Raw genomic sequence first — 23,879 nt, 5'->3', positions numbered from 1 at the left:
TTCATAAATTGAAACTCTATTGCCTTATAATTCTGAGACTATCAAAATGTTTATTAATTATTTGATTTGTCTGTGAATTTTCTGGATTATCTATGAAGAAAAACACCATATAATTCATAACTGTAATAGTTTTAAAACATGCCCACAGTTCTTTGTGACAACTCTCCCCTCTTGAATCCAGATGGCGTGGTACCTCGCCCTAATGAACAGAATGTGGTGCAGGTGATGTGTGACTTCAAAGGAGAGGTGACACAGGCAGTGCAGCTCCCAGCTAGACTCTAAGGATGCTCACTCCTGCAACTCAGGGGCTACTGGTGAGGAAGTCCAGGTCACGCGGAGATGCCACGTGCAGGTGCTGCAGCTGACGGTTTACCACTGGGTGAGGGTCCAGGCAACACAGCCTGGCCACCACCTGAGCTATGCTGCCTGGGAGATGGTGAGCAAGACCCGCCTGCGTCCAGTCAGCCTTCCGATTCCAGACGTGGCGAGTTACTGTTAGGGTTTGAGGGGGTTAGTTACACAGCAGCAGTTCCCAATCCTTATGCCTTCGTTTCTTATTCTTCTCTTACTGTAGTGTCCGGGATCCAAAGTACAATGTTAAGTGGAAGTGGTACTTGTGGGCACCCTTGTCTTGTCCTCGAGTTTTAAAAAATGTTTGTAACACGTTATCATTAAGAGTGATGGGGGGCTTCCCTGGTGGCGCAGTGGTTGAGAGTCTGCCTGCCAATGCAGGGGAAACGGGTTCGAGCCCTGGTCTGGGAAGATCCCACATGCCGTGGAGCAACTGGGCCCGTGAGCCACAATTACTGAGCCTGCGTGTCTGGAGCCTGTGCTCCGCAACAGGAGAGGCCGCGATAATGAGAGGCCCACACACTGCGATGAAGAGTGGCCCCTGCTTGCCGCAACTAGAGAAAGCCCTCACACAGAAACGAAGACCCAACACAGCCATAAATAAATAAATAAAAATTAAAAAAAAAAAGTGATGTGACTGTAGGTGTCCTCTCATGTTAGTTACAGAAGTTTCCTTCTGTTTCTAGTTTGATACATTATTTGTTTTTAATCAGGAGCAAGAACTGACTTTAAATAATCTTTCTGCATCTATTGAGGTATTCATATGGCTTTTTCTCCTTTGCCTTGTTACTAAGGTTAATTACATTTATAAGACTGTCTAATGCTAAGCCACCCTTACATTGCTAAAATAAACTTAATACAGACACTGCTGTATTCAGTTTGCTAACCTTTCTTCAGGATTTTTACATCTACATTCATGAGGTAGATATGCCTGTAACTTTTATTCCTCACTAAACTTTTCTGGTTTGGACATCCAAATTATCTAATAGCCTCACAAAAGGAATTGAGGAGTACTCTCTTTTTCTGTTCTCGGGGAGAGTTTTTATTATTATTAAGACACGCCTGTTGGGACTTCCCTGATGGTGCAGTGGTTAAGAATCCGCCTGCCAGTGCAGGGGACACGGGTTCGAGCCCTGGTCCAGGAAGATTCCACATGCTGTGGAGCAACTAAGCCCGTGCATCACAACTACTGAAGCCTGCGCGCCTAAGAGCCTGTGCTCTGCAACAAGAGAAGCCACTGCAATGAGAAGCCCGCGCACCACAATGAAGAGCAGCCCCTGCTCGCCGCAACGCAACTTAGAGAAAGCCCCGTGCAGCAACGAAGACCCAACACAGTCAAAAATAAATAAAATTTAAAAATAAATAAATAAATAAATAAATATTTATTTATTTTACTTAAAAAGACACACCTGTTAAAGCATCTATTTCCGGTGTTTTCTTAGTGGAAATATTTTTTTAATTAATTTATTTAGTTGTCACAGGTCTACTTAGACTCCACACTTCTCCTTTAATCCGTGTTGGTAAATTCTATTTTTCCAGGAGTCTGTTCCATTTCTTCTAACTGATCACATTTATTGCCATAATTGTTTGCAGTACTCTAGCTTTTTAATTCCTTTTACATCTGTATTGATGTTCCCCTTTTTTCTAATATTGTTTATATGGACCTGTCTCTGTCTTTCTGGGGTTTCTGTTTTGTTTTTAAATATTTACTGTATGTATGTATGTATTTGTTTGTTTATTTATTTATTTAATTATTTATTTATTTAGCTGCGCTGGGTCTTAGTTGTGGCATGCAGGATCTTTGTTGCGGAATGTGGGATTTTTTAGTTGAGGCATGAGGAATCTTTTTAGTTGAGGCATGTGGGATCTTTTAGTTGTGGCATGCGGGATCTAGTTCTCTGACCAGGGATTGAACCCGGGCCCCCTGCATTGGGAGCGTGGAGTCTTAGCCACTGGACCACCAGGGAAGTCCCTGTCTCTCTGGTTTCTATGTTTGTTTTATTTTTCTTGCTCAATCTTGCCAGTTTATTAGTCTTATCAAGGAACTAATATTTGGTTTTGTTTGGTCCTTTGATTTCTACTCTTATTTTTGTATTATTTCCTTTCTGCTTTTTCTTTTCTTGGTTTTTATTCTGTTACTTTTACTCTAAATTAGGTTAGACACTTAGCACTTTAATTTTCAGCCTTTTGTTTTAATACAAACATTTAAGACAGTGTATTTTTTTGCAGTACTCTTTTTGCTGCTTTATGCAAGTTCTGATAAGTAGAATTTTACCTATTGTTCACTTTTAAGTTTCCATTATGACTTCTTCTTAACCCATGAATCATTTAGAAATCTTTAAATCTCCAAATTTATAGGAATTTTAATCTTTTTATTAATAATCTATAATTTAATTGCATTACGGTCAAAGAACATGGCCTGTAAGACAGTAATTCTTAAACTGTTTTAAGAGTTACTTTTACAGCCTAGTCAATTACAAATATTCCATGTCAGTCCTAGAAGAATGTGAATTCTCTAATGTTGGAGAATAGGTTCTATATATAACGTTTTATATATTTTTCTTATTAAATAAAGCTTAACTGTGTGGTCCAAATCTTCTACTTCTTTACTAATATTTTGCTTTAAGAAGTCCGTGAACGGGCTTCCCTGGTGGCGCAGTGGTTAAGAATCCGCCTGCCAATGTAGGGGACTCAGGTTCGAGCCCTGGTCCAGGAAAATCCCACATGCCACGGAGAAACTAAGCCCGTGCGCCCCAACTACTGAACCTGTGCTCTAGAGCCCGCGAGCCACAACTACTGAAGCCTGCGCGCCTAGAGCCTGTGCTCCGCAACAAGAGAAGCCACCGCAATGAGAAGCCTGCGCACTGCAACGAAGAGTAGCCCCCGCTCGCCACATCTAGAGAAAGCCCACACGCACCAACGAAGACACAACACAGCCAAAAATAAAAATAAATTAAATAAATAAATGAAAAAAAGTCTGTGAATACAGAATTGTCAATTTCTTTCTGTAATTCTATTCATTTTTGCCTTATATACCTTGAGACTATTTTATTAGGTGAATACAAATGTCACAGCTGATACTGCCATGTGCATTCAGAGTAGCTATGCCATTTGCTGAGATCTTTTTTAGGAGGTGGGGAGCACAGAAAGCCTGGATGTCTTCCTTACTTCCTCCCCACCTAGCAATTTATTTAAAAAGTGTGTTCTTGTTTTGCAGCAGTAAGAAACTATGGACTATCTAATCTGCCACACTACTGGAATGAGAAGTCCACGTGTTACTTTAAACACTGATGGATGAACCTTGAGGGCATTATGCTATGTGAAATAAGCCAATCACAAAAAGAAACACTGTATGATTCCATTTCTATGAGGCACCTAAAGTGATCAGACTCTGAGAAAGAGAAAGTAGAATGGTGACTGCCAGGGGCTGGGGGAGGGGGGAGGGTTTCAGTCATACAAGATGACAAGAGCTGTCATACAACAATGTGCATACAGCCAACAACACCGTGATGGACACCTAAAAACTGTTAAAAGGGTAAACTTATGGTATGTGTTTTTATCACAAAAAACAAAACAAAACAAAAAACTACTCTTTCACCACCAACTTTGACAAGAGAAGGCTGGTACTTCCTTTTAGATCAAATAGTAAACTGGGATTTCTACAGGCAAAGCAAATATAGTAAGGAATATTTCAAAATCTGGCAGCTGTCTCTAACAGTACAAATACAATTCTCAAAGTGATGACTACAACCTTTCTTTTCTCAACCAACCACCTTCTGGCCGATCTCTTCTACAATTACCTCATGGTTAAGTGAGACAAATAAGGCATCTTTTCAGTCATGGCAATTATACAAAGACTGTAGACTTCTTAAAATTCTTTCTATTTCAAAATACCCCTCTTTGGGACCTGCCTGGCTATCCAGAGGGTAAGACTCCGAGCTCCCAATGCAGGGGGCCCGGGTTCAATCCCTGGTCAGGGAACTAGATCCTGCATGCATGCCACAGCTAAGAAGCCCACACACCACAACGAAGATCCCGTGAGCCGCAACTAAGACCCGGCACAGCCAAAATAAATAAATAAATAAATATTAGAGGAAAAAAAAACCCCAACAAAATACCCCTCTTTGAATATGTACCTCATATTCATACCTCCAAATGTAGTTTCAAGCTGAGCATATAAGAATCACGTAAGGAGTTTGTTTAAAAATACATTTCCAGACTTGATGAATCAAAATCTAGAAAGATCTGTGATTCTGAATTAAAAACAAACAAACAAAAAACAATTCCTTTTGATTGCTTACAAACATGTCATTGCCTGCTTTGCACTCAGTATTATCTATGTTTATTTCCTGTATGGGTGTTTAGAAATTCTTTATATGAAAAATAATTGCTGGTTTAAAATAGACTATTTTAATAAAGTAAAAAAAAAAAAAAAATTATCTTAAAAGCCACCCCTAACTCCTTAAGCAGAGCTGAGCGCCTCTTCTCGGCTCCACCAGCACTGCACCATCTCCTGACACACAAAGCACAGCAGGCACGTACACACACCCCTGCCCCCCGCCACTGCACGTATGTTGTTGGCAGGCAGGGCACGTGGACTCACGGTCCTCTCAGGCACAGCACAATGGCAGACATGCAGCTGGTTTTCAATACACATTTTATGAACCAAGCCAACAACTGTACAGGACTCTGTATGGAAATGATGTAACAACTCTCAATCAAGAAAGGTATACCAGCATCACCTCAGGAACTTTGAAAAAATACCTATTCCCAGGTCCACCTGGATTTAGTGGGAGTCACCAGCTCCATGACCTCCTCTCCTGTGTGAGGATAACACCCCTGGGAAGTGGTTGTTTAGATGGTATTTGCGGGAAGAGGACTTTGAGTGAAGTCGGTCAAAGAAAGAGGAAGCCTATTCCAAACGGGAATGACATTCGAAAACTGTTAAAAACAGGGCACATTGGTGCCAAGTGAGTCACCAAAACAAACAATTTGTAGGAAAATGGCTACAAAAGGCCTTGTATGGTAACACTAAAGCACTTTAACTTTTCATAAAACTGAGGAGCACTACTGAAGACAGGAGTGGAGGACAGACCTGCATCACACAGAGATTGCTCTGGATACCGTGTGGGGGTCGGACTGAGGTGGGAACAGAACGGAGACTAGTTAAGAGGCTGCTGTAATAACCCAGGCCTGAACCAAGCCAGTATGAACAGAGAACAGAGTTGAAATATACTGTGGAAATGGAATTATAATTACTTAGTCACCAACCAGATGTGGGAGATGAATGAGGGAAGAGAGGTCTGAGTTTCTAGCTGCAGCAAGTGTGCAGCTAGTGGTAGCCCTTACGAACATGGGGATAAAGCAGAAAGCACAGATTAGGGCTGGGACTGAGGGACTGTGGGGAAGGAATTCTGAGCCTGAGGTGGCTACAGCACATCAAGACAGAGAAGTGCATAAGTGGGTCTGTAGCCGAGAATAGAAATGTAGGCTGCAGATGAGATCTGGGGTCAGAAGCAGAGAGATGGCAACTGAACTCACAGAAAATGAGGCCACTCACACAAGTAGACAAGGGGGAGACAGCGGCACAGACAGAGCTCTGAAGACAAAGACAATTGAGGAAGAGAAGTTCTGAAAAGGCGTGATCAGCCAGAGAAGTAACAGCAAAATCAAGAAAAATATGGACTTAGGGAAGGAAGGCATGGTTGACAATGTCGAAAGTCACAGAAGGATAAGAAAAGACACCGATGGAAAGTCCCTCATTGCATTAGAAAACTAGAAAGCGCACAGTACTTTAGAATAAAAGTTTCAGTGGGGAGGCTGGGGTAGAACCATGGCTGAAGAACGCGTGGGTGATGAGAGTGGAGAGACAGACAGGGTGGTGCGCGCTTCTAAGATTCTGTGTGTGTGTGTGTGTGTGTGCACACGCCTGTGTCTGTGTAGGTGACAAAGCGATAGCTGGAGTGCGATATGGGGTTTGAGGTCAGAAGAGATTGGAGCACATCTGAATAATAAGGGAAGAGAGTTATTAGAAAGAGGTTGAAGCTATGAAGAAGAGAGGTGATGGTGGAGCATGAGGCCCCTGAGGAGGCACTCGGCATCGAACACAAATGCAGCACACCAGCAGCCCTAAAGAGGATGCCTACGCTCACCCACTGAAACCAAACATGGGGATCCTCTGAGCAGTAAGACAGCCTAATTCAATATCTGAAGGTGGGATCGGTCAGAACAAAAATAAAATCACTTGATGAACACATTTTTAAAGCCCTGGTGTTACAACTGTTCACAAAACCCTGTGTGTGTGTGTGTGTGTGTGCGCGCGCGTGCATGTGCATGTACATGCACATGCACAGCAGAATCTAAGTCCAACCACAGGGAACTGTTACATAAAGATTGACCTCCCCAAAGCCACTGTGGAAGCCACTAAAAGACTGTGTCCACGACAGGAAACGTCTACAACATGCGGCCACAAGGGAGAAAAGCTGCAGGTCAGTGCGTGCAGGATTCCAGCTGAATTTAAAAGAATGTACATACACATTTACACAGACAAATACCAAAAGAATATAAACCCAATAGTATTTGCTTGTTTTTAAATGATGAGAGTTTTTCCTTTTCTATGTTTTAAAACTTTTCAAGTAGTAGTGAATACACACTACTTTTGTAATTCGGGGGAAAAAAACAAATTACACCAATAAATATTTTAAGTAATACTTATAAAAGCTATGGAATAATATGAAAAGAAGTAGATATATATGATTATACATACACACATATATGATTACAATTATTTTGAAAAGAGAAAAATCATGTGTAAGAAAAAAGGATGGTAAGAAATACATCAATTAATGGTGGCCGTGTTGGAAGAGGAAATAATTATGGGCAATTTTCCTTCCTTCTACTATTTTATGCCTTGAAAATTTTCTTTGAAGAACATATGTTAATATGAAAAAAAAAAATCACCATACTTACCAACCCCGACCCCAACATTTTCCACCATGTCCCGCCTCCTACGACACACACACTCACACCCCCCACAAGTACTTACATGGGCTTACATCTCTGTATCTGTTTCGATTTCTGTTTTCTGGAAACTTGGCCACTCTATGAGGATAGTCATGTGACTCACTGCGAATTTCCTTAAAATAACAAAAATATATTTTAATATTTCTCTTAAATTTTATATTGCAAAACAGATACTTTCCCAGCCACTATAAAATAACTTTCACTGAGCACTTAGGATAGGTCAAGTACTATGCAAAGCACATCATCGACGTGATCTCATTCAATTCTCACACCAGTGGGAAAGATTATCTTCCCCATTTTGTATGTCAGGGGTGACAGGCTTTCAGGGGTTAAATGATCTACCAAAGGTCCCAGAGCTAGTAAGCGTGAGACCCCAGGACTGAACCAAGGTCCTTCAGGCAGAAGGCTCTGCTCTCTTACACGTTCACTGCCCTGCCACGTTCAACACCTACAGCAACGTTAACAGTTTATGTGACAACTGATGCAAAGGAGGAATCTAAGGTTACCACATCATACTCAAATTTCCAACTAAACTCTCTGAATATTATCTACCTATATTTCAGAGCTTCTATCTTAAAATTTTAATCTATTTCTTTATCTTCATGCCATATAACTGTTACTTTATTCTGAGCCCAGGTATTCTCAAATTTTATTTCTAGAGCTACAAATGCTCATTTTAGGACCCTTATGGTTCTTGGTATTCCACTACAGAAGAAATTCTGCGCCAGTATGCCTGCACTAGGCACTCAGCTACTTGCTGTATCCATCATGACCAGCTTTTTCTCCCAAGTGGAACATTATTCTGAGAATTCAGGTAAAAACAGAAACATACCAAAAAAAAAACCAAAGAGTATGCATTAACAGAAAAAATTAATTTGGGCTTTTGCTCACACTACCATGCCTGGAGAAACAGTATTTTAAAAGTTAGGCACCAAGACTTCCCTGGTGGTGCAGTGGTTAAGAATCTGCCTGCCAATGCTGGGGACACAGGTTCAAGCCCTGGTCCAGGAAGATCCCACATGCCGCGGAGCAATGAAACCTGTGTGCCACAACTACTGAGCCTGCGCTCTAGAGCCCGCGAGCCACAACTGCTGAACCCACGTGCTACAACTACTGATGCCTGCATGCCTAGAGCCCGTGCTCCGCAACAAGAGAAGCCACCGTAATGAGAAGCCCGCGTACCACAATGAAGAGTAGCCCCCGCTCGCTGCAACTAGAGAAAGCCCGCGCACAGCAACGAAGAGCCAACTCAGCCAAAAATAAAATTAAATAAATAAATTAATCCATTAAAAAAAAGTTAGGCACCAGGTAATTTTATAAATTAAGCATAAATAAATTATTCAGATAATTTTCCTACCGTCCTGCCTGCCACCACCCAACAGCCCTAGGACAGGTAACTTTCTAGCTCATATTTTTACCCAACGGGCCTTCCAATACCCAAGAGTAGGGAACAAAGACCACCTCTCGGTGCAAGAAATCACAGCCTCTTTGTGCAAAAAGCATGGGGGTTCAACATATGTTGGTTCAGTCCTTTTGGAAAATGCAATCTGCCACACACATAGGAACAGAAACACACACATACACGTTACAATTGTTGCTACTGACTTTTTAATGCTACTCTCACACCCAGCAATCTTGCTAAGCTCTCTAACATTTGGTAGCTGGTTCTGAGTCTCTCAATACCAGCAAACAGTGATAATTCTGTCTCTCTTATACTTCATATTTCTCATTCATACCTCTTATTTCTTTTTCTAATCTAATTGCATTGGCTAGGACCTCTTATTCAATGTCAAACAGAAATAATTTTTCCCTGATTTTGAAAGAACTGCTTCTAAGGTTTAACCACTAAGTGTAATATTTGCTTTAGGTTTCTGGTGGATACCCTTTTCAGGTTAAGAAGGTTCCCCTCAGTAATTTCTAGTTTACTAAATGTTTCTTTCATCATGAATGGGTGTTGAATTTTACTCAATGTTTACCCTGCATTCATGGATATGATCTTTTCTCCTTTAATCTGGTAATGTATTGAATTACAATAATAGATTTTCATTTAGATATGCATAAATATGCATTTAAGGTTCCTCCATGTCTTTTCACGGCTTGATAGCTCATTTCTTCTTAGTGCTGAATGATATTCTATTGTTTGGGTGTACCACCATTATTTTAAAATGTATGCATCTATATTTTTAAGTTGAATTGACCTCTAATTTTCTTGTCCCGTGCAATTTATTCAGTTTTGGTATCAAAGCTCTATTAGCCTCATACAATAAGTTGGACAGAAATATTACCTTTTAGCTTCAAATACTTTTCCATGAAAGCATATCATAACAAATTACTGTGACTAGATGAAAAAAGAAATAAAGCTTCATTTCCACTGATTAATTATAAAAGTTTTTAAATGTCAAATAATAAGTTTTATATGTAAAGTTAAACACATTCAGGTCTTGGCTTATATCTGTATAATCTCAAACACTTCAGAGTTGAAACACTACAGAGTACAAGTAATTTTATATTCCAAGTTAATAATTGATATAAAAGAAAAACATTAATTTAAAATAATACTAAAACATGCATGTTGAGAGGTCTTCTGCATCAAATGCAGAGAAAATAACTGACAAGAACAAGAAATTCTAAGAACATCAGGCAGGTGAGGAGAGTGAAAAAGCGCTCCAACAGTTTGCTGCAGAGCATATACTGCTGTAATGTTTCTGCGAGAACAATGTGATAAGGTTATAAGTTTGAGCCACCAATTTTGCCTCCAGGAATTTATATCGCATACAACCATATACCTGTGTGTACCAGGATGTTCACTGTACGTAACAGTGGAAAACTGGCAGCAACCTCAGTGCCCTGCGGGAGTAAAGTAGAGGTGAGGGGAAGCAGGGGGACAGGCGGGAACCAGGAAAGGGGGACACAAGTGCTGCAAACACTTGTGTGGGATGGTCTCAAGGACACACTGTGAAAAAGGTATGAAAGACGTTGAGTAGCTCCCACCTCCATCCACTCAAACATAACTATGCCTGAGGACACAATGAATAATCCTAGAAGGAGTCAAAATACTAGTAACTTGTGGGGCGGAAGACTGGGGGACCGAACATCTAGGGGAGGGTAGAGATTTATATAACTAAAAACTTGCTTTAATTATAAAATATTTAAAACAAAAAAATATAGATAATAGGACACCCATATTCCCACCAGTGAGATTAAACATCTGTTACTACTTTTGCCATATTTGTTTCAAATCTCTTTTCTTAGAAAAGGTATAAAGTACATCAGACACAGCTTTTCTCTACCCTGCTCCTCTCTCCTTTCCAAAGTAACCTTCCGTCATTATAACTGCTTTTTATTGGAAACCTTTTGTGCCATTTAAATTTTAAACCATATATGCACATATTCTTTATATATTACTTAAAAATAAACTAGCTAAAATAGTAATAAATACTAGTGTAATATCAGTCTTAATGCTAATAACTAGTTTTAAAATCACATCAAAAAGTTGTTGCAACACACAGATTGTGAGAAGACAGATGCAAATCATATATCTGATAAGGGATTAATATCCAGAATATATTTTTTTAGAAAACTCCTACAACTAAAATATAAAACAATTTTTAAAAGGGCATTATACAAGCCCTTCTTCAGTACTCCTGTTATGCTTATACACCCATTTTCCACAGTTAAGTCCATCTGTTGGTTGCTGTTTCCAGTTTTTAGCCTAAAAAATGTTTTTTTGTGTACACTATAACTAATCATTACTGATATTGCAAAAAAAGAATAGGGCAGGGCCCCAGGTATTGGGGTAGGGAAGAGATCTTAATTTACAACACCATAAAAGAGATACATTTTCTCGGTTACTTTTTTTTAAAAGAGAGAATTCTTACAGAGTTCATTTTCTCAAATTTCTAATGTTATCATTATTATTTGTTCCCCTTTACCTTTCTTTAATTTCAGTGCATTTAGGAAGTGGCTCCAGAGGTACGTACTAGTTGCCTATTCCAACATCGATTCTTTCTTACTAAAGGTTTCTGAATGTATTTTCTGACTTTCAAAGACCCCAACTAAGAGCCTGAATTTCCCAGCCTCTCGTACAACTAAGAATAGTCATGGGACACAGTTCTGACCAATCAATGGGAATAAGCAGAAATCACTAGGTTGGGATGCAGGACAGCTTTGATCAAAAGGGCTGGCTCAGCTGAATACAGGCTCTGATGTGGGGGGCAAGGGGTGGGAAAGGGCAGGAGCTGTCTGGTGACCCCAAGGTAAAAGCACATCCTGAGGAAGGCCAAGCAGAAATAGAGGAGAATGGGTCATCGATGACTTGATGGAGCCACAGTAACTGCTCTGGACTCTTATCTCCAGAATTCTCATCACACGAGAAATGGAAGTCCCTGTTTGTTGTTGCCTGATTTTCTTTCCAAGCAGCTAAATGCAGGTCTCTAATACACACAGTAGAGGCAAATCTCAACAATAACTAGATCTGACACTGATGAGGCATTTTCAGGACCACCCAAGACACAAAAATAAACAATTTTATAAGCACTTTATGTGAGCAATAAAATACAAGGTGTTTCTCAAAATGGGGATGGGAAAGGCAAGTGCTGAACTATTCCCTAGGTCTATCATATTCGGCAAAATAAGCCTCTACTGATGTTCTGATGCTGAAATGTTCCCCTCCTATAGCAGAGAGAACCCATAAATACTGGCCCTAAATACACAAAGGATGTCTCTGTTAGCAGTAAAACCTGTCAACCTCAGCAGTGCTGACATTTGGGCTAGATAACTAATCCTGTTGTGGGCCCTCTTGTGCCTGGCAGGATGTTTAACAGCAGTGCCCGGTCTCTACTTGTTAGATTGGCAGTAGCACCCCCTCCCCCAGATGTGACCACCAAAATTCTCTTCTGACATGTCCCCGGACAGCAAAATCTACCACCAATACACCCCACCAACACCCAGTTAAGAACCACTGTTCTAATCTAGTGCCCACTCCCACCTTTAATTAAAGCTAAATTTAAATGGGGAAGAGCTTTGTTTTAAAGAATAATTTAACCAAAATAAAAATTTTAATCCTATTGATTTTTATATGATTTTTGCTCAAAAAAGCTAGGAATAATTGACTCATTAGTTATTTCTTTCTTAGTGGCAATGATCCAAAATGTAGCTAACTCATGCACCGGTGTCTTTCATGGAGTTATTTATGACGTTGAAAGTCTAGAAATAACCTAAATGTTCAATGTCAGGGAAAAGATTGGTTGTACAAATCATGGTGCATCCAAATGAATACTGTGCAGCCATTTAAAAGAAAGGCACTCATGCCAGTGGTCGCATAAACTCATACAGTCTCCTGGAATGGTAATATATGACATAAACAAAGGCATAACAAACCAATAAATGGAACTGAGCTGCTATGTGGGAGAACAATTCATTCAGCTCCTCAGCTGTATTTGAAATTTACATACATGTGTGAGCTGACTATATTAAGATTGCCCAACACCTCCTTTTCCTAAGGATCTGGAAAGGAACTGATGCAAATCTGACTTGTTCTTCCCTAAAGATAACTTCTCTTGTTTTTTCTTTACCCTGAATACTTAGAAAACTCATCAGAACGCATCCTGGTTTTTATGCCTTTCTAATATATTCCTGGTGGAGACTCTGACCTTGAGACTCAAGGTGTTCCTCAGCTCAGAGATGTTCTTCCACTATTACTTCAGTTATTGCTTCATCTGTCTCCTCTGCTCTCTCTTCCAGGAACTCCGATCACAGAGTTGAGAACTTCCTGTGTTTTAAATGCTCTCTTACTATTCATTTAAAATACCTTCTTCCTAAATTCTGCGAGGTTTTTTTCCAAGCTAACTTGGTATTGTGCACTATCTATTCTGCTAGTGAGTCCTGAATATTTTAACAGTCACATTCTATAACTTCAAGAACTCTTTCCTGTTCTCAGCTTATTTTATTTTTACAATCTGCACTTGTCATATTGGGAATCTGAATTCCACTTTTCCCTCTTTTTTTATACTATTTGGCATACTCTAAATGATACAGTCTCATTTTCTTCAAGTGCTGAGTTCTTCGTATGTCTAGCATTTGTTTGTTCATCTTTACAGAAAGGATCAACCCTTACCCAAGGTTTTGACGCTCACACTGTTTACTATCAGAATCCTCTGAGTCTCAAAGGGACCCTTTGTGGGTGGGACCCTTCTCTAGTGTCAAATAATAATGTGGATTTTTTCTTATTACTGTGTTTTGGGCATTTCAGTGATCAATAAGAACAACAAAAAAGCTTCTACTGCATGGAATTAAAGACCTAGAAAATTATATCCTTTTCTCATTTTCTGTTACTGTTCTTGCTGCCAATTTTTACTACTATTTGCACAATTGTCTCTGACAATTTTCTCTCTAAAATCAGACCTCAGACTTTTCCTTGGAACTATCAAGGAGGCAGTCTAATAAGTGGCATAAGAAAAGCGCGCTCACATTTAAAGTAAACACAGGAAGAGAATTTATTTTTGCCTGAGGGCATAACAGTGCATGAACAGACCTGAAGGATGAGCAGGCAGATGTCAGGTCAACAAGCAGGGAAAGATGGGTCCAAGCAGAAAAAGAGCTGTGCAAAGTCAGAAAGATGTGAATGTATGTAACAAATGAATGAAAGAATGATTAACTGATGTCTTGCAAGAAGTATAAGCAACACAAGACTTGTAGTACACGAAAGACGGAAATGCAAGTCATGAGGATGAACAGGTGGAGAGAGATCAGATTATGCAGGCATTTGTTCATGCTTCACTCACCCAACACACATACAGGGATTCTGCAAATTATGAAGATGGTGTTGCAAATGGAGGGGCAGGGGGAAGGAAAGATGGATTATTCTACAAACAGTATGATAAAAGCAAGCAGTTATTTAGGAAAAAAAAATTAATTGATCAGGAACAAGACAAGGATTCCCACTTTCACCACTTCTATTCAACATAGTACTGGAAGTTCTACCTGAGCAATTAGGCAAAAAAAAAAAAACAGTAGGCATCCAAGTTGGAAAGAAAGTTGTTAAACTATCTCTATTTATAAATGATGTGATCTCATGTGTAGAAAACCCTAAAGAATCCACAGAACGACTGTTAGAGCTAATAAACAAATTCAGCAAAGTTGCAAAACACAAAATCAACACATAAAAATCAGGTGTGTTTCTATACGCTAGCAACGAACAATTCAAAAAAAATGAAATTAAGAAAGCAATCCCATTTACAACAGAATCAAGAATACTTAAGAATAAACTTAACCAAAAAGGTGAAAGACTTGTACCCTAAAAACTATAAAACATGGCCGAAAGAAATTAAAGACAACCTAAATAAACAGAATGATACCTCATGTTCATGGATTGGAAGACTTAATATTAAGATGACAGAGCTACCCAAAGTGTTATACTGACTCAAAGTAATCCCTATCAAAATTCCAATGACAATTTTACAGTAATGGAAAAACTCATCCCAAAATTCATATGAAAACTCAAGGGACCCTGAAAAGCCAAACAATGTTGAAAAAGAATAACAAAGTTGGAGGAATCACACTTCCCGATTACAAAACTTACAGAGCTAGAGTAATCAAACACATGTGGTACGGCATAAAGATAGACACAGATCGATGGCATACAACAGAGTTCAGAAATAAACCCTCAGAGGGACTTCCCTGGTGGCGCAGTGGTTGAGACTCCATTCTCCCAATACCGGGGGCCCGGGTCCGATCCCTGGTCAGGAAACTAGATCCCACATGCATGCCGCAACCAAGAGTTCGCATGCCACAACAAAGGAACCACCCAGCCCCAATTAAAAAGGCTGCGAGTCACAACTAAGGAACCCGCCTGCCACAACTAACACCGGGTGCAACCAAATAAATAAATAAATATTTTTTAGAAAAAGAAAGAAAGGGGCTTCCCTGGTGGCGCAGTGGTTGAGAATCTGCCTGCTGATGCAGGGGACACGGGTTCGAGCCCTGGTCTGGGAAGATCCCACATGCCGTGGAGCAACTGGGCCCGTGAGCCACAACTACTGAGCCTGCGCGTCTGGAGCCTGTACTCTGCAACAAGAGAGGCCGCGACAGTGAGAGGCCCGCACACCGCGATGAAGAGTGGCCCCCGCTTGCCGCAACTAGAGAAAGCCCTCGCACAGAAACGAAGACCCAACACAGCCAAAAATAAATTAATTAATTAATTAATTTTAAAAAAAGAAAGAAAGAAAGAAACCCTCAGATCTATGGTCAACTGATTTTCAACAAGGGGGCCAAGACCATCCAATGTGGAAAGGACAGTCTTTTCAACAAATCGTGTTGGGAAAATGAGACATCCACATGCAAAATAATGAAGTTGCACTATTACCATATACCTTACACAAAAATTAACTAAAAATGGATCAAAGACCTAAATATAAGAGCTAAAACTATAAGAAACTCTTAGAAGAAAACATAGGAATTGAAAATCTTCATGATCTTGAATTTGGCAATGGTTTCTTAAATTATGACACCAAAAGCACAGGCAACAAAAGAAAAACAGATAAATTGGACTTCATCCAAATTAAAGACTTAAGTGCATAAAATGACACTATATAAAGAGTGAAAAGAAAACTCCCAGATTGGGAGAAAACATTTATATATCATGTATCTGACAAGACATTAATAACCAGAATATCTAAAGAACTGCTACAATTCAACAACAAAAAGACAATTAAAAAATAGGCAAAGACACTTGGGACTTCCCTGGTGGTCCAGTGGTTAAGATTCCACGCTACCAATGCAGGGGGCCCGGATTCAATCCCTGGTCAGAATCCGCACACCACAACTAAGACCCCGCATGCTGCAACTAAGACCCGGCACAGCCAAAGAAATAAATATTTTTTAAAAAAAGATAGGCAAAGACACTTATTAGAATGGCCAAAATCTAAAACACTGACAACACCAAATGATAACAAGGATGTAGAGCAACAGTAACTCTCATTCTCTGCTGGTGGGAATACAAAATGGTTCAGCCATTCTGTAAGACAGTTTGGTGCTTTCTTACAAAACTGCACATACAATCCAGCAATCATGCTCCTTGGTGTTTACCCAAAGGAGCTGAAAACTTATGTCCACATAAAAACCTGCACATGGATGTTTATATCAGCTTTATTCATAATTGCCAAAACTTGGAAGCAACAAATGTGTCCTTCAAGGGTTGAATGGATAAATAAATTGTGACACATCCAGACAATGGAATATTAATCAGTGTGAAAAAAAAAATGAGCTATCAAGCCATGAAAAGACATGGAAGAACTTTAAATGCATATTACTAAGTAAAAGAAGCCAATCTGAAAAGGCTACATACTGTATGACTCCAACTATATAACATTCTGGAAAAGACAAAACTATGGAGACAGTAAAAGATCAGTGGTTGTCAAGGATTGGAGGGATGACAAGGTGGAGCACAGAGGATTTGTAAAAATACTCTGTATGATGCCACAGTGATGGATACATGTCATATAATACATCAGTCCAAACCCACTGAATATACAACACCAAGAGTGAACCTTAATGTAAACTATGGATTTTGGTGATTATTATCTGTCAGTGTAGGTTCATGGGTTGAAACAAATGTGTCACTCTGGGTGTGGGGGAGGGGGGGATGTTGATAATGGTGTGGGGTCAGGGGATATATAAGAAATCCGCCTCTCAATTCTGCTGTGAACCTGAAACCACTCTAGAAAAGTAAAGTCTTAATTAAACGCAAAACAAAAAAAGGCAAAAGACTTGAAGAGTCATTTCTCCAAAGATTCAAAAATGGTCAACAGCACATGAAAAAGATGCTCAACATTCTTAGTCATTAGGGAAATACAAATCTAAACCACAGTGACATACCTACTAGGCATGACCATAATTTTTTAAATGGTAAATAACAAGTGTTAGGATGTGAGGAAAGCAGAAACCTCAAACATTGCTGGTGGTAATGTAAAATGTTGCAGCCACTGTGGAAAACAGTTTAGCAGTTCCTCCAATGCTAAACAAAGAACTACCATATTATCCAGCAATTCCACTTCTAGGTCCAAACCAAAAGAATTAAAACCAGGGACTCCAATGAACACTTGCACAGCAATGTTCACAGCAGCATTTTTCACAATAGCCAAAAGGTGGAAACAATGCAAATGTTCATTACCAGACAGAGAAACAAAACGTGGTATACCCATACAAAAAAAATATTAGTCAGCCATAAAAAAGGAATAAGGTTGTTACAGACGACAACATGGTTCAACGTTAAAAACATTACGTTAGGGCTTCCCTGGTGGCGCAGTGGTTGAGAATCTGCCTGCCAATGCAGGGGACATGGGTTCGAGCCCTGGTCTGGGAAGATCCCACATGCCGCGGAGCAACTAGGCCTGTGAGCCACAATCACTGAGCCTGCGCGTCTGGAGCCTGTGCCCCGCAACAAGAGAGGCCGCGATAATGAGAGGCCCGCGCACCGCGATGAAGAGCGGCCCCCACTCGCCACAACTAGAGAAAGCCCTCGCACAGAAACAAAGATCCAACACAGCCATAAATAAATAAATAAATAAATAAATAAAAATTTAAAAACTTAAAAAAAAAAAAATTATGTTAGGTGAAATTATCCAGACACAAATATTGTAGGATTCCACTTGTGTGAGGTACCTAGAAGAGGCAAATTCATAGAGCTAGAAAGTAAAGCAGAGGTTACCAAGGGCTGGGGGAGGAGGGAATAGGGAGTTATTGCTTAATGGGTACAGAGTTTCTGTTTGGGGTGCTGAAGGGGTTTGGGAAATGGTGGTGATGGTTGCACAACACTGTAAAAGGAATAAATGACATTGCAGAGAGGGCAGACAGCAGAAGCAGGAAGAACTTCAATTCTGCAGCCTGTGGAATGAAAACCACATTCACAGAAAGAAAGACAAAATGAAAACGCAGAAAACTATGTACCAGATGAAGAAACAAGATAAAACCCAAGAAAAACAACTAAATGAAGTGGAGATGGGCAACCTTCCAAAAAAGAATTCAGAATAATGATAGTGAAGATAATACAGGACCTCAGAAAAACAATACAGGCAAAGATCAAGAAAACGCAAGAAATGTTTAACAAAGACCTAGAAGAATTAAAGAACAAACACCTAGAAGACTTAAATAACAAACAAACAGAGATGAACAATACAATAACTGAAATGAAAGATACACTAAAAGGAATCAATAGCAGAATAATTGAGGCAGAAGAACAGATAAGTGACCTGGAAGACAGAATGGTGGAATTCACTGCCGTGGAACAGAATAAAGAAAAAAGAATGAAAAGAAATGAAGACAGCCTGGGACAACATTAAACACACCAACACTTGCATTATAGGGGGTCCCAGAAGAAGAGAGACAGAAAGAACCCAAGGAAATATTTGAAGAGATTATAGTTAAAAACTTCCCTAACATGGGAAAGGAAATAGCCACCCAAGTCCAGGAAGTGCAGAGAGTCCCAGGCAGGATAAACCCAGTGAGAAACACACCGAGACACACAGTAATCAAATTGACAAAAATTAAAGACAAAGAAAAACTTTTAAAAGCAACAAGGGAAAAATGACAAATAACATACAAGGGAACTCCCATAAGGTTAACAGCTGACTTCTCAGCAGAAACTCTACATGCCAGAAGGGAGTGGCACGATATACTGAAAGTGATGAAAGGGAAGAACCTACAACCAAGATTACTCTACCTGGCAAGGACCTCATTCAGATTCGATTGAGAAATCAAAAGCTTTGCAGACAAGCAAAAGCTAAGAGAGTTCAGCACCACCAAAGCAGCTCTACAACAAATGCTAAAGGAACTTCTCTAAGTGGGAGACACAAAACAAGAAAAAGACCTACAAAAACAAACCCAAAACAATTAAGAAAATGGTAATAGAAACATACATATCGATAATAACCTTGAATGTGAATGGATTAAATGCTCCAACCAAAAGACACAGGCTCGCTGAATGGAAACAAAAACAAGACCCATATATATGCTGTCTACAAGAGACCCACTTCAGACCTAGGGACACATACAGATTGAAAGTGAGGGGATGGAAAAAGATATTCCATGCAAATGAAAATCAAAAGAAAGCTGGAGTACCAATACTCACATCAGATAAAACAGACTTTAAAGAATGTTACAAGAGACAAGAAAGGACACTACATAATTATCAAGGGATCAATCCAAGAAGAAGACATAACAATTATAAATATATATGCACCCAACACAGAAGCACCTCAATACATAAAGCAAATGCTAACAGCTATAAAAGAAATTGACAGTAACATAATAATAGAGGGGGACTTTAACACCTCACTTACATCAATAGACAGATCATCGAGACAGAAAATTAATAAGGAAACAGAAGCTTTAAATGACACCACAGACCAAATAGATTTAATTGATATTTATAGGACGTTCCATCCAAAAACAGCAGATTACACTTTCTTCTCAAGTGCACACAGAATCCATTCTCCTGGATCTATTCTCCAGGATAGATCACAACTTGGGTCACAAATCAAGCCTCGGTAAATTTAAGAAAATTGAAATCATATCGAGCATCTTTTCCAACCACAACGCTATGAGATTAGAAATGAATTACAGGGAAAAAATCATAAAAAACACAAACACATGGAAGCTAAACAATACATTACTAAGTAACCAAGAGATCACTGAAGAAGTCAAAGAAAAAACCAAAGAATACCTAGAGACAAATGACAACGAAAACACGACGATCCAAAACCTATGGGATTCAGCAAAAGCAGTTCTAAGAGGGAAGTTTACAGCAATACAAGCCTACCTCAAGAAACAAAAAAAATCTCAAATAAACAATATAAACTTACATCTAAAGAAACTAGAGAAAGAAGAACAAACAAAACCCAAAGTTAGTAGAAGGAAAGAAATCATAAAGTTCAGAGCAGAAATAAATGAAATAGAAACAAAGAAAACAACAGCAAAGATCAATAAAACTAAAAGCTGGGTCTTTGAGAAGATAAACAAAATTGATAAACCTTTAGCCAGATTCATCAAGAAAAAGAGGGAGAAGACTCAAATCAATAAAATTAGAAATGAAAAAGGAGACGTTACAATGGACACCGCAGAAATACAAAGCATAAGAGACTGCTAGAAGCAACTCTATGCCAATAAAATGGACAACCTGGAAGAAATGGACAAATTCTCAGAAAGGTATAACCTTCCAAGACTGAACCAGGACAAAACAGAAAATATGAACAGACCAATCACAAGTAATGAAATTGAAGCTGTGATTAAAAATCTTCCAACAAACAAAAGTCCAGGACCAGATGGCTTCACAGGTGAATTCTATCAAGCATTTAGAGTAGAGCTAACACCCGTTCTTCTCAAGCTCTTCCAAAAAATTGCAGAGGAAGGAACACTCCCAAACTCATTCTATGAGGCCACCATTACCCTGATACCAAAACCAGACAAAGATACTACCAAAAAAAGAAAATTACAGACCAATATCACTGATGAACATATATGCAAAAATCCTCAACAAAATACTAGCCATCAGAATCCAACAACACATTAAAAGGATCATACACCATGATCAAGTGGGATTCATCCCAGGGATGCAAGGATTCTTCAATATGCAAATCAATCAATGTGATACACCATATTAACAAAGTGAAGAAAAACCATATGATCATCTCAATAGATGCAGAAAAAGCTTTTGACAAAATTCAACACCCATTTGTGATAAAAAACTCTCCAGAAAATGGGCATAGAGGGAACCTACCTCAACATAATAAAGGCCATATACAACAAACCCACAGCAAACATCATTCTCAATGGTGAAAAACTGAAAGCATTTCCTCTAAGATCAGGAACAAGACAAGGATGTCCACTCTCGCCACTATTACTCAACATAGTTTTGGAAGTCCTAGCCACGGCAATCAGAGAAGAAAAAGAAATAAAAGGGATACAAATTGGAAAAAAAAGTAAAACAGTCACTGCAGATGACATACTATACACAGATAACCCTAAAGATGCCACCAGAAAACTACCAGAGCTAATCAATGAATTTGGTAAAGTTGCAAGATACAAAATTAATGCACAGAAATCTCTTGCATTCCTATACACTAAAAACGAAAGACCAGAAAGAGAAATTAAGGAAACAATCCCATTCACCATTGCAACAAAAAGAATAAAATACCTAGGAATAAACCTACCTAAGGAGGTAAAAGACCTGTACTCAGAAAGCTATAAGACACTTATGAAAGAAATCAAAGGTGACAAAAACAGATGGAGAGATATACCATGTTCTTGGATTGGAAGGATCAATATTGTGAAAATTACTATACTATCCAGAGCAGTCTACAGATTCATCACAATCCTTATCATATTACCAATGGCATTTTCTACAAAATGAGAACAAAAAGTCTTAAAATTTGTATGGGGACACAAAAGACCCCGAATAGCCAAAGCAGTCTTCAGGGGAAAAAAAGGAGCTGGAGGAATCAGACTCCCTGACATCAGACAATACTACAAAGCTACAGTAATCAAGACAATATGGTACTGGGACAAAAACAGAAACACAGAACAATGGAACAGGATAGAAAGCCCAGAGATAAACCCATGCACATATGGTCACCTTATTTTTGATAAAGGAGGCAAGAATATACAATGGAGAAAAGACAGCCTCTTCAAAAAGTGGTGCTGGGAAAACTGGACAGCTACATGTAAAAGAACGAAATTAGAACACTACCTAACTCTATACAGAAAAACAAACGCAAAATAGATTAAAGACCTAAATGTAAGACTGGACACTATAAAACTCTTAGAGAAAAACATAGGAAGAACACTCTTTGACATAAATCACAGCAAGATGTTTTTTGACCCACCTCCTAGAGTAATGAAAATAAAAACAAAAATAAACAAATGAAACCTAAAGAAATTTAAAAGCTTTTGCACAGCAAAGGAAACTATCAACAAGACAAAAAGACAACCCTCAGAATGGGAGAAAATATTTGCAAACGAATCTATGGACAAAGGATTAATCTCCAAAATATATAAACAGCTCATGCAGCTCAATATGAAAAAAACAGACAACCCAATCAAAAAATGGACAGAAGACCTAAACAGACATCTCTCCAAAGAAGACATATAGATGGCCAAGAGGCATATGAAAAGCTGCTCAATATCTCTAATTATTAGAGAAATGCAAATCAAAACTACAATGAGGTATCACCTCACACCAGTTAGAATGGGCATCATCAGAAAATCTACACACAACAAATGCTGGAGAGGGTGTGGAGAAAAGGGAATCCTCTTGCACTGTTGGTGGGAGTGTAAATTGATACAGCTACTGTGGAAAACAGTATGGAAGTTCCTTAAAAAACTAAAAACAGAATTACCATATGACCCAGCAATCCCACTACTGGGCATATACCCAGAGAAAACCATAATTCAAAAAGACACATGCACCCCAGTGTTCACTGCAGCACTATTTACAACAGCCAGGTCATGGAAGCAACCTAAATGCCCATCAACAGATGAATGGATAAAGAAGATGTGGTACATATATACAGTGGAATATTAGCCATAAAAAGGAACGAAATTGGGTCATTTGTAGAGACGTGGATGGACCCAGAGACTGTCATATAGAGTGAAGTAGGTCAGAAAGAGAAAAACAAATATCGTATATTAACGCAAATATGTGGAATCTAGAAAAATGGTACAGATGAACCGGTTTGAAAGGGAGAAACAGAGACACAGATGTAGAGAACAAACCTATGGACACCATGGGGGGAAAGCGGGGTAGGGATGGTGGTGGTGGTGGTGGTGGCTGTGGGATGAACTGGGAGATTGGGATTGACACATATACATTAATATGTATGTAATAAATAACTAATAACCTGCTGTATAAAATAAATAACATTAAATTTAAAAAAAAGTCATTACATTGTATACTTTAAAATAGTTGAAATGGCAAATTGTTACTCATATTTTACCACAAAAACAATTTAATTGGATGTCTACCTCATTCCTTATACCAAAATCAAGCCCTGGTTGAGCAACGATTTAAACAGAAATAAAACCATAAAACTGTTGAAAAACACTGGAGAAAATTTTTTGTAATCATAGAGAAGCTCTCTCTGAGCCATGGCACAAAAACTTAGAAGAGGCTGATAAATCTGATTTCATAAATACTTAAAATTTCTACATGAAAAACTATCATAAACGAGGTCAAAAGATAATCCATAAATTGAAAAAATATTTATAACATATGACGAAGGCTTAACTTCCTTAATATGTAAAGAGCTCTTACATATCAGAAAGAGAAAGGAAATACAAATGACTTTGAAAAATAAAAACTGTTAAACTTCATTCACAATAAGAGAATTGTAAAATATAACAACAGTAAGACCATTTTCCACCTATCAGACAAAGATTAAAAAACTAGGTAGGTAAAGGTGTAGGGAAACAGGCACTTTCTTATACTATTTATTGATGGACATGTACAACTTCTT

The 23,879-nt window shown here is 38.9% G+C and overlaps 1 protein-coding gene across 4 annotated transcripts in view; it reads right to left on the bottom strand.

Moving 5' to 3' along the window:
- The window catches only part of PTPN2 (protein tyrosine phosphatase non-receptor type 2), a 75,657-nt gene that overhangs the window by 42,291 nt on the left and 9,487 nt on the right, over window positions 1-23,879 (bottom strand). For all 4 annotated transcript variants that reach the window (XM_068562950.1, XM_068562951.1, XM_068562952.1 and 1 more), the window contains exon 2: window positions 7,397-7,487. In XM_068562950.1, the coding sequence (XP_068419051.1) occupies window positions 7,397-7,487 (91 nt within the window). The remainder of the gene's footprint in view (window positions 1-7,396; window positions 7,488-23,879) is intronic.

The sequence above is a fragment of the Eschrichtius robustus genome, chromosome 14 (genome assembly GCF_028021215.1).
Source record: "Eschrichtius robustus isolate mEscRob2 chromosome 14, mEscRob2.pri, whole genome shotgun sequence".
NCBI lineage: Eukaryota > Metazoa > Chordata > Mammalia > Artiodactyla > Eschrichtiidae > Eschrichtius > Eschrichtius robustus.
The sequence above is the reverse complement of the archived record's forward strand: the minus strand, read 5'-3'. Positions and strand labels throughout refer to the sequence as shown.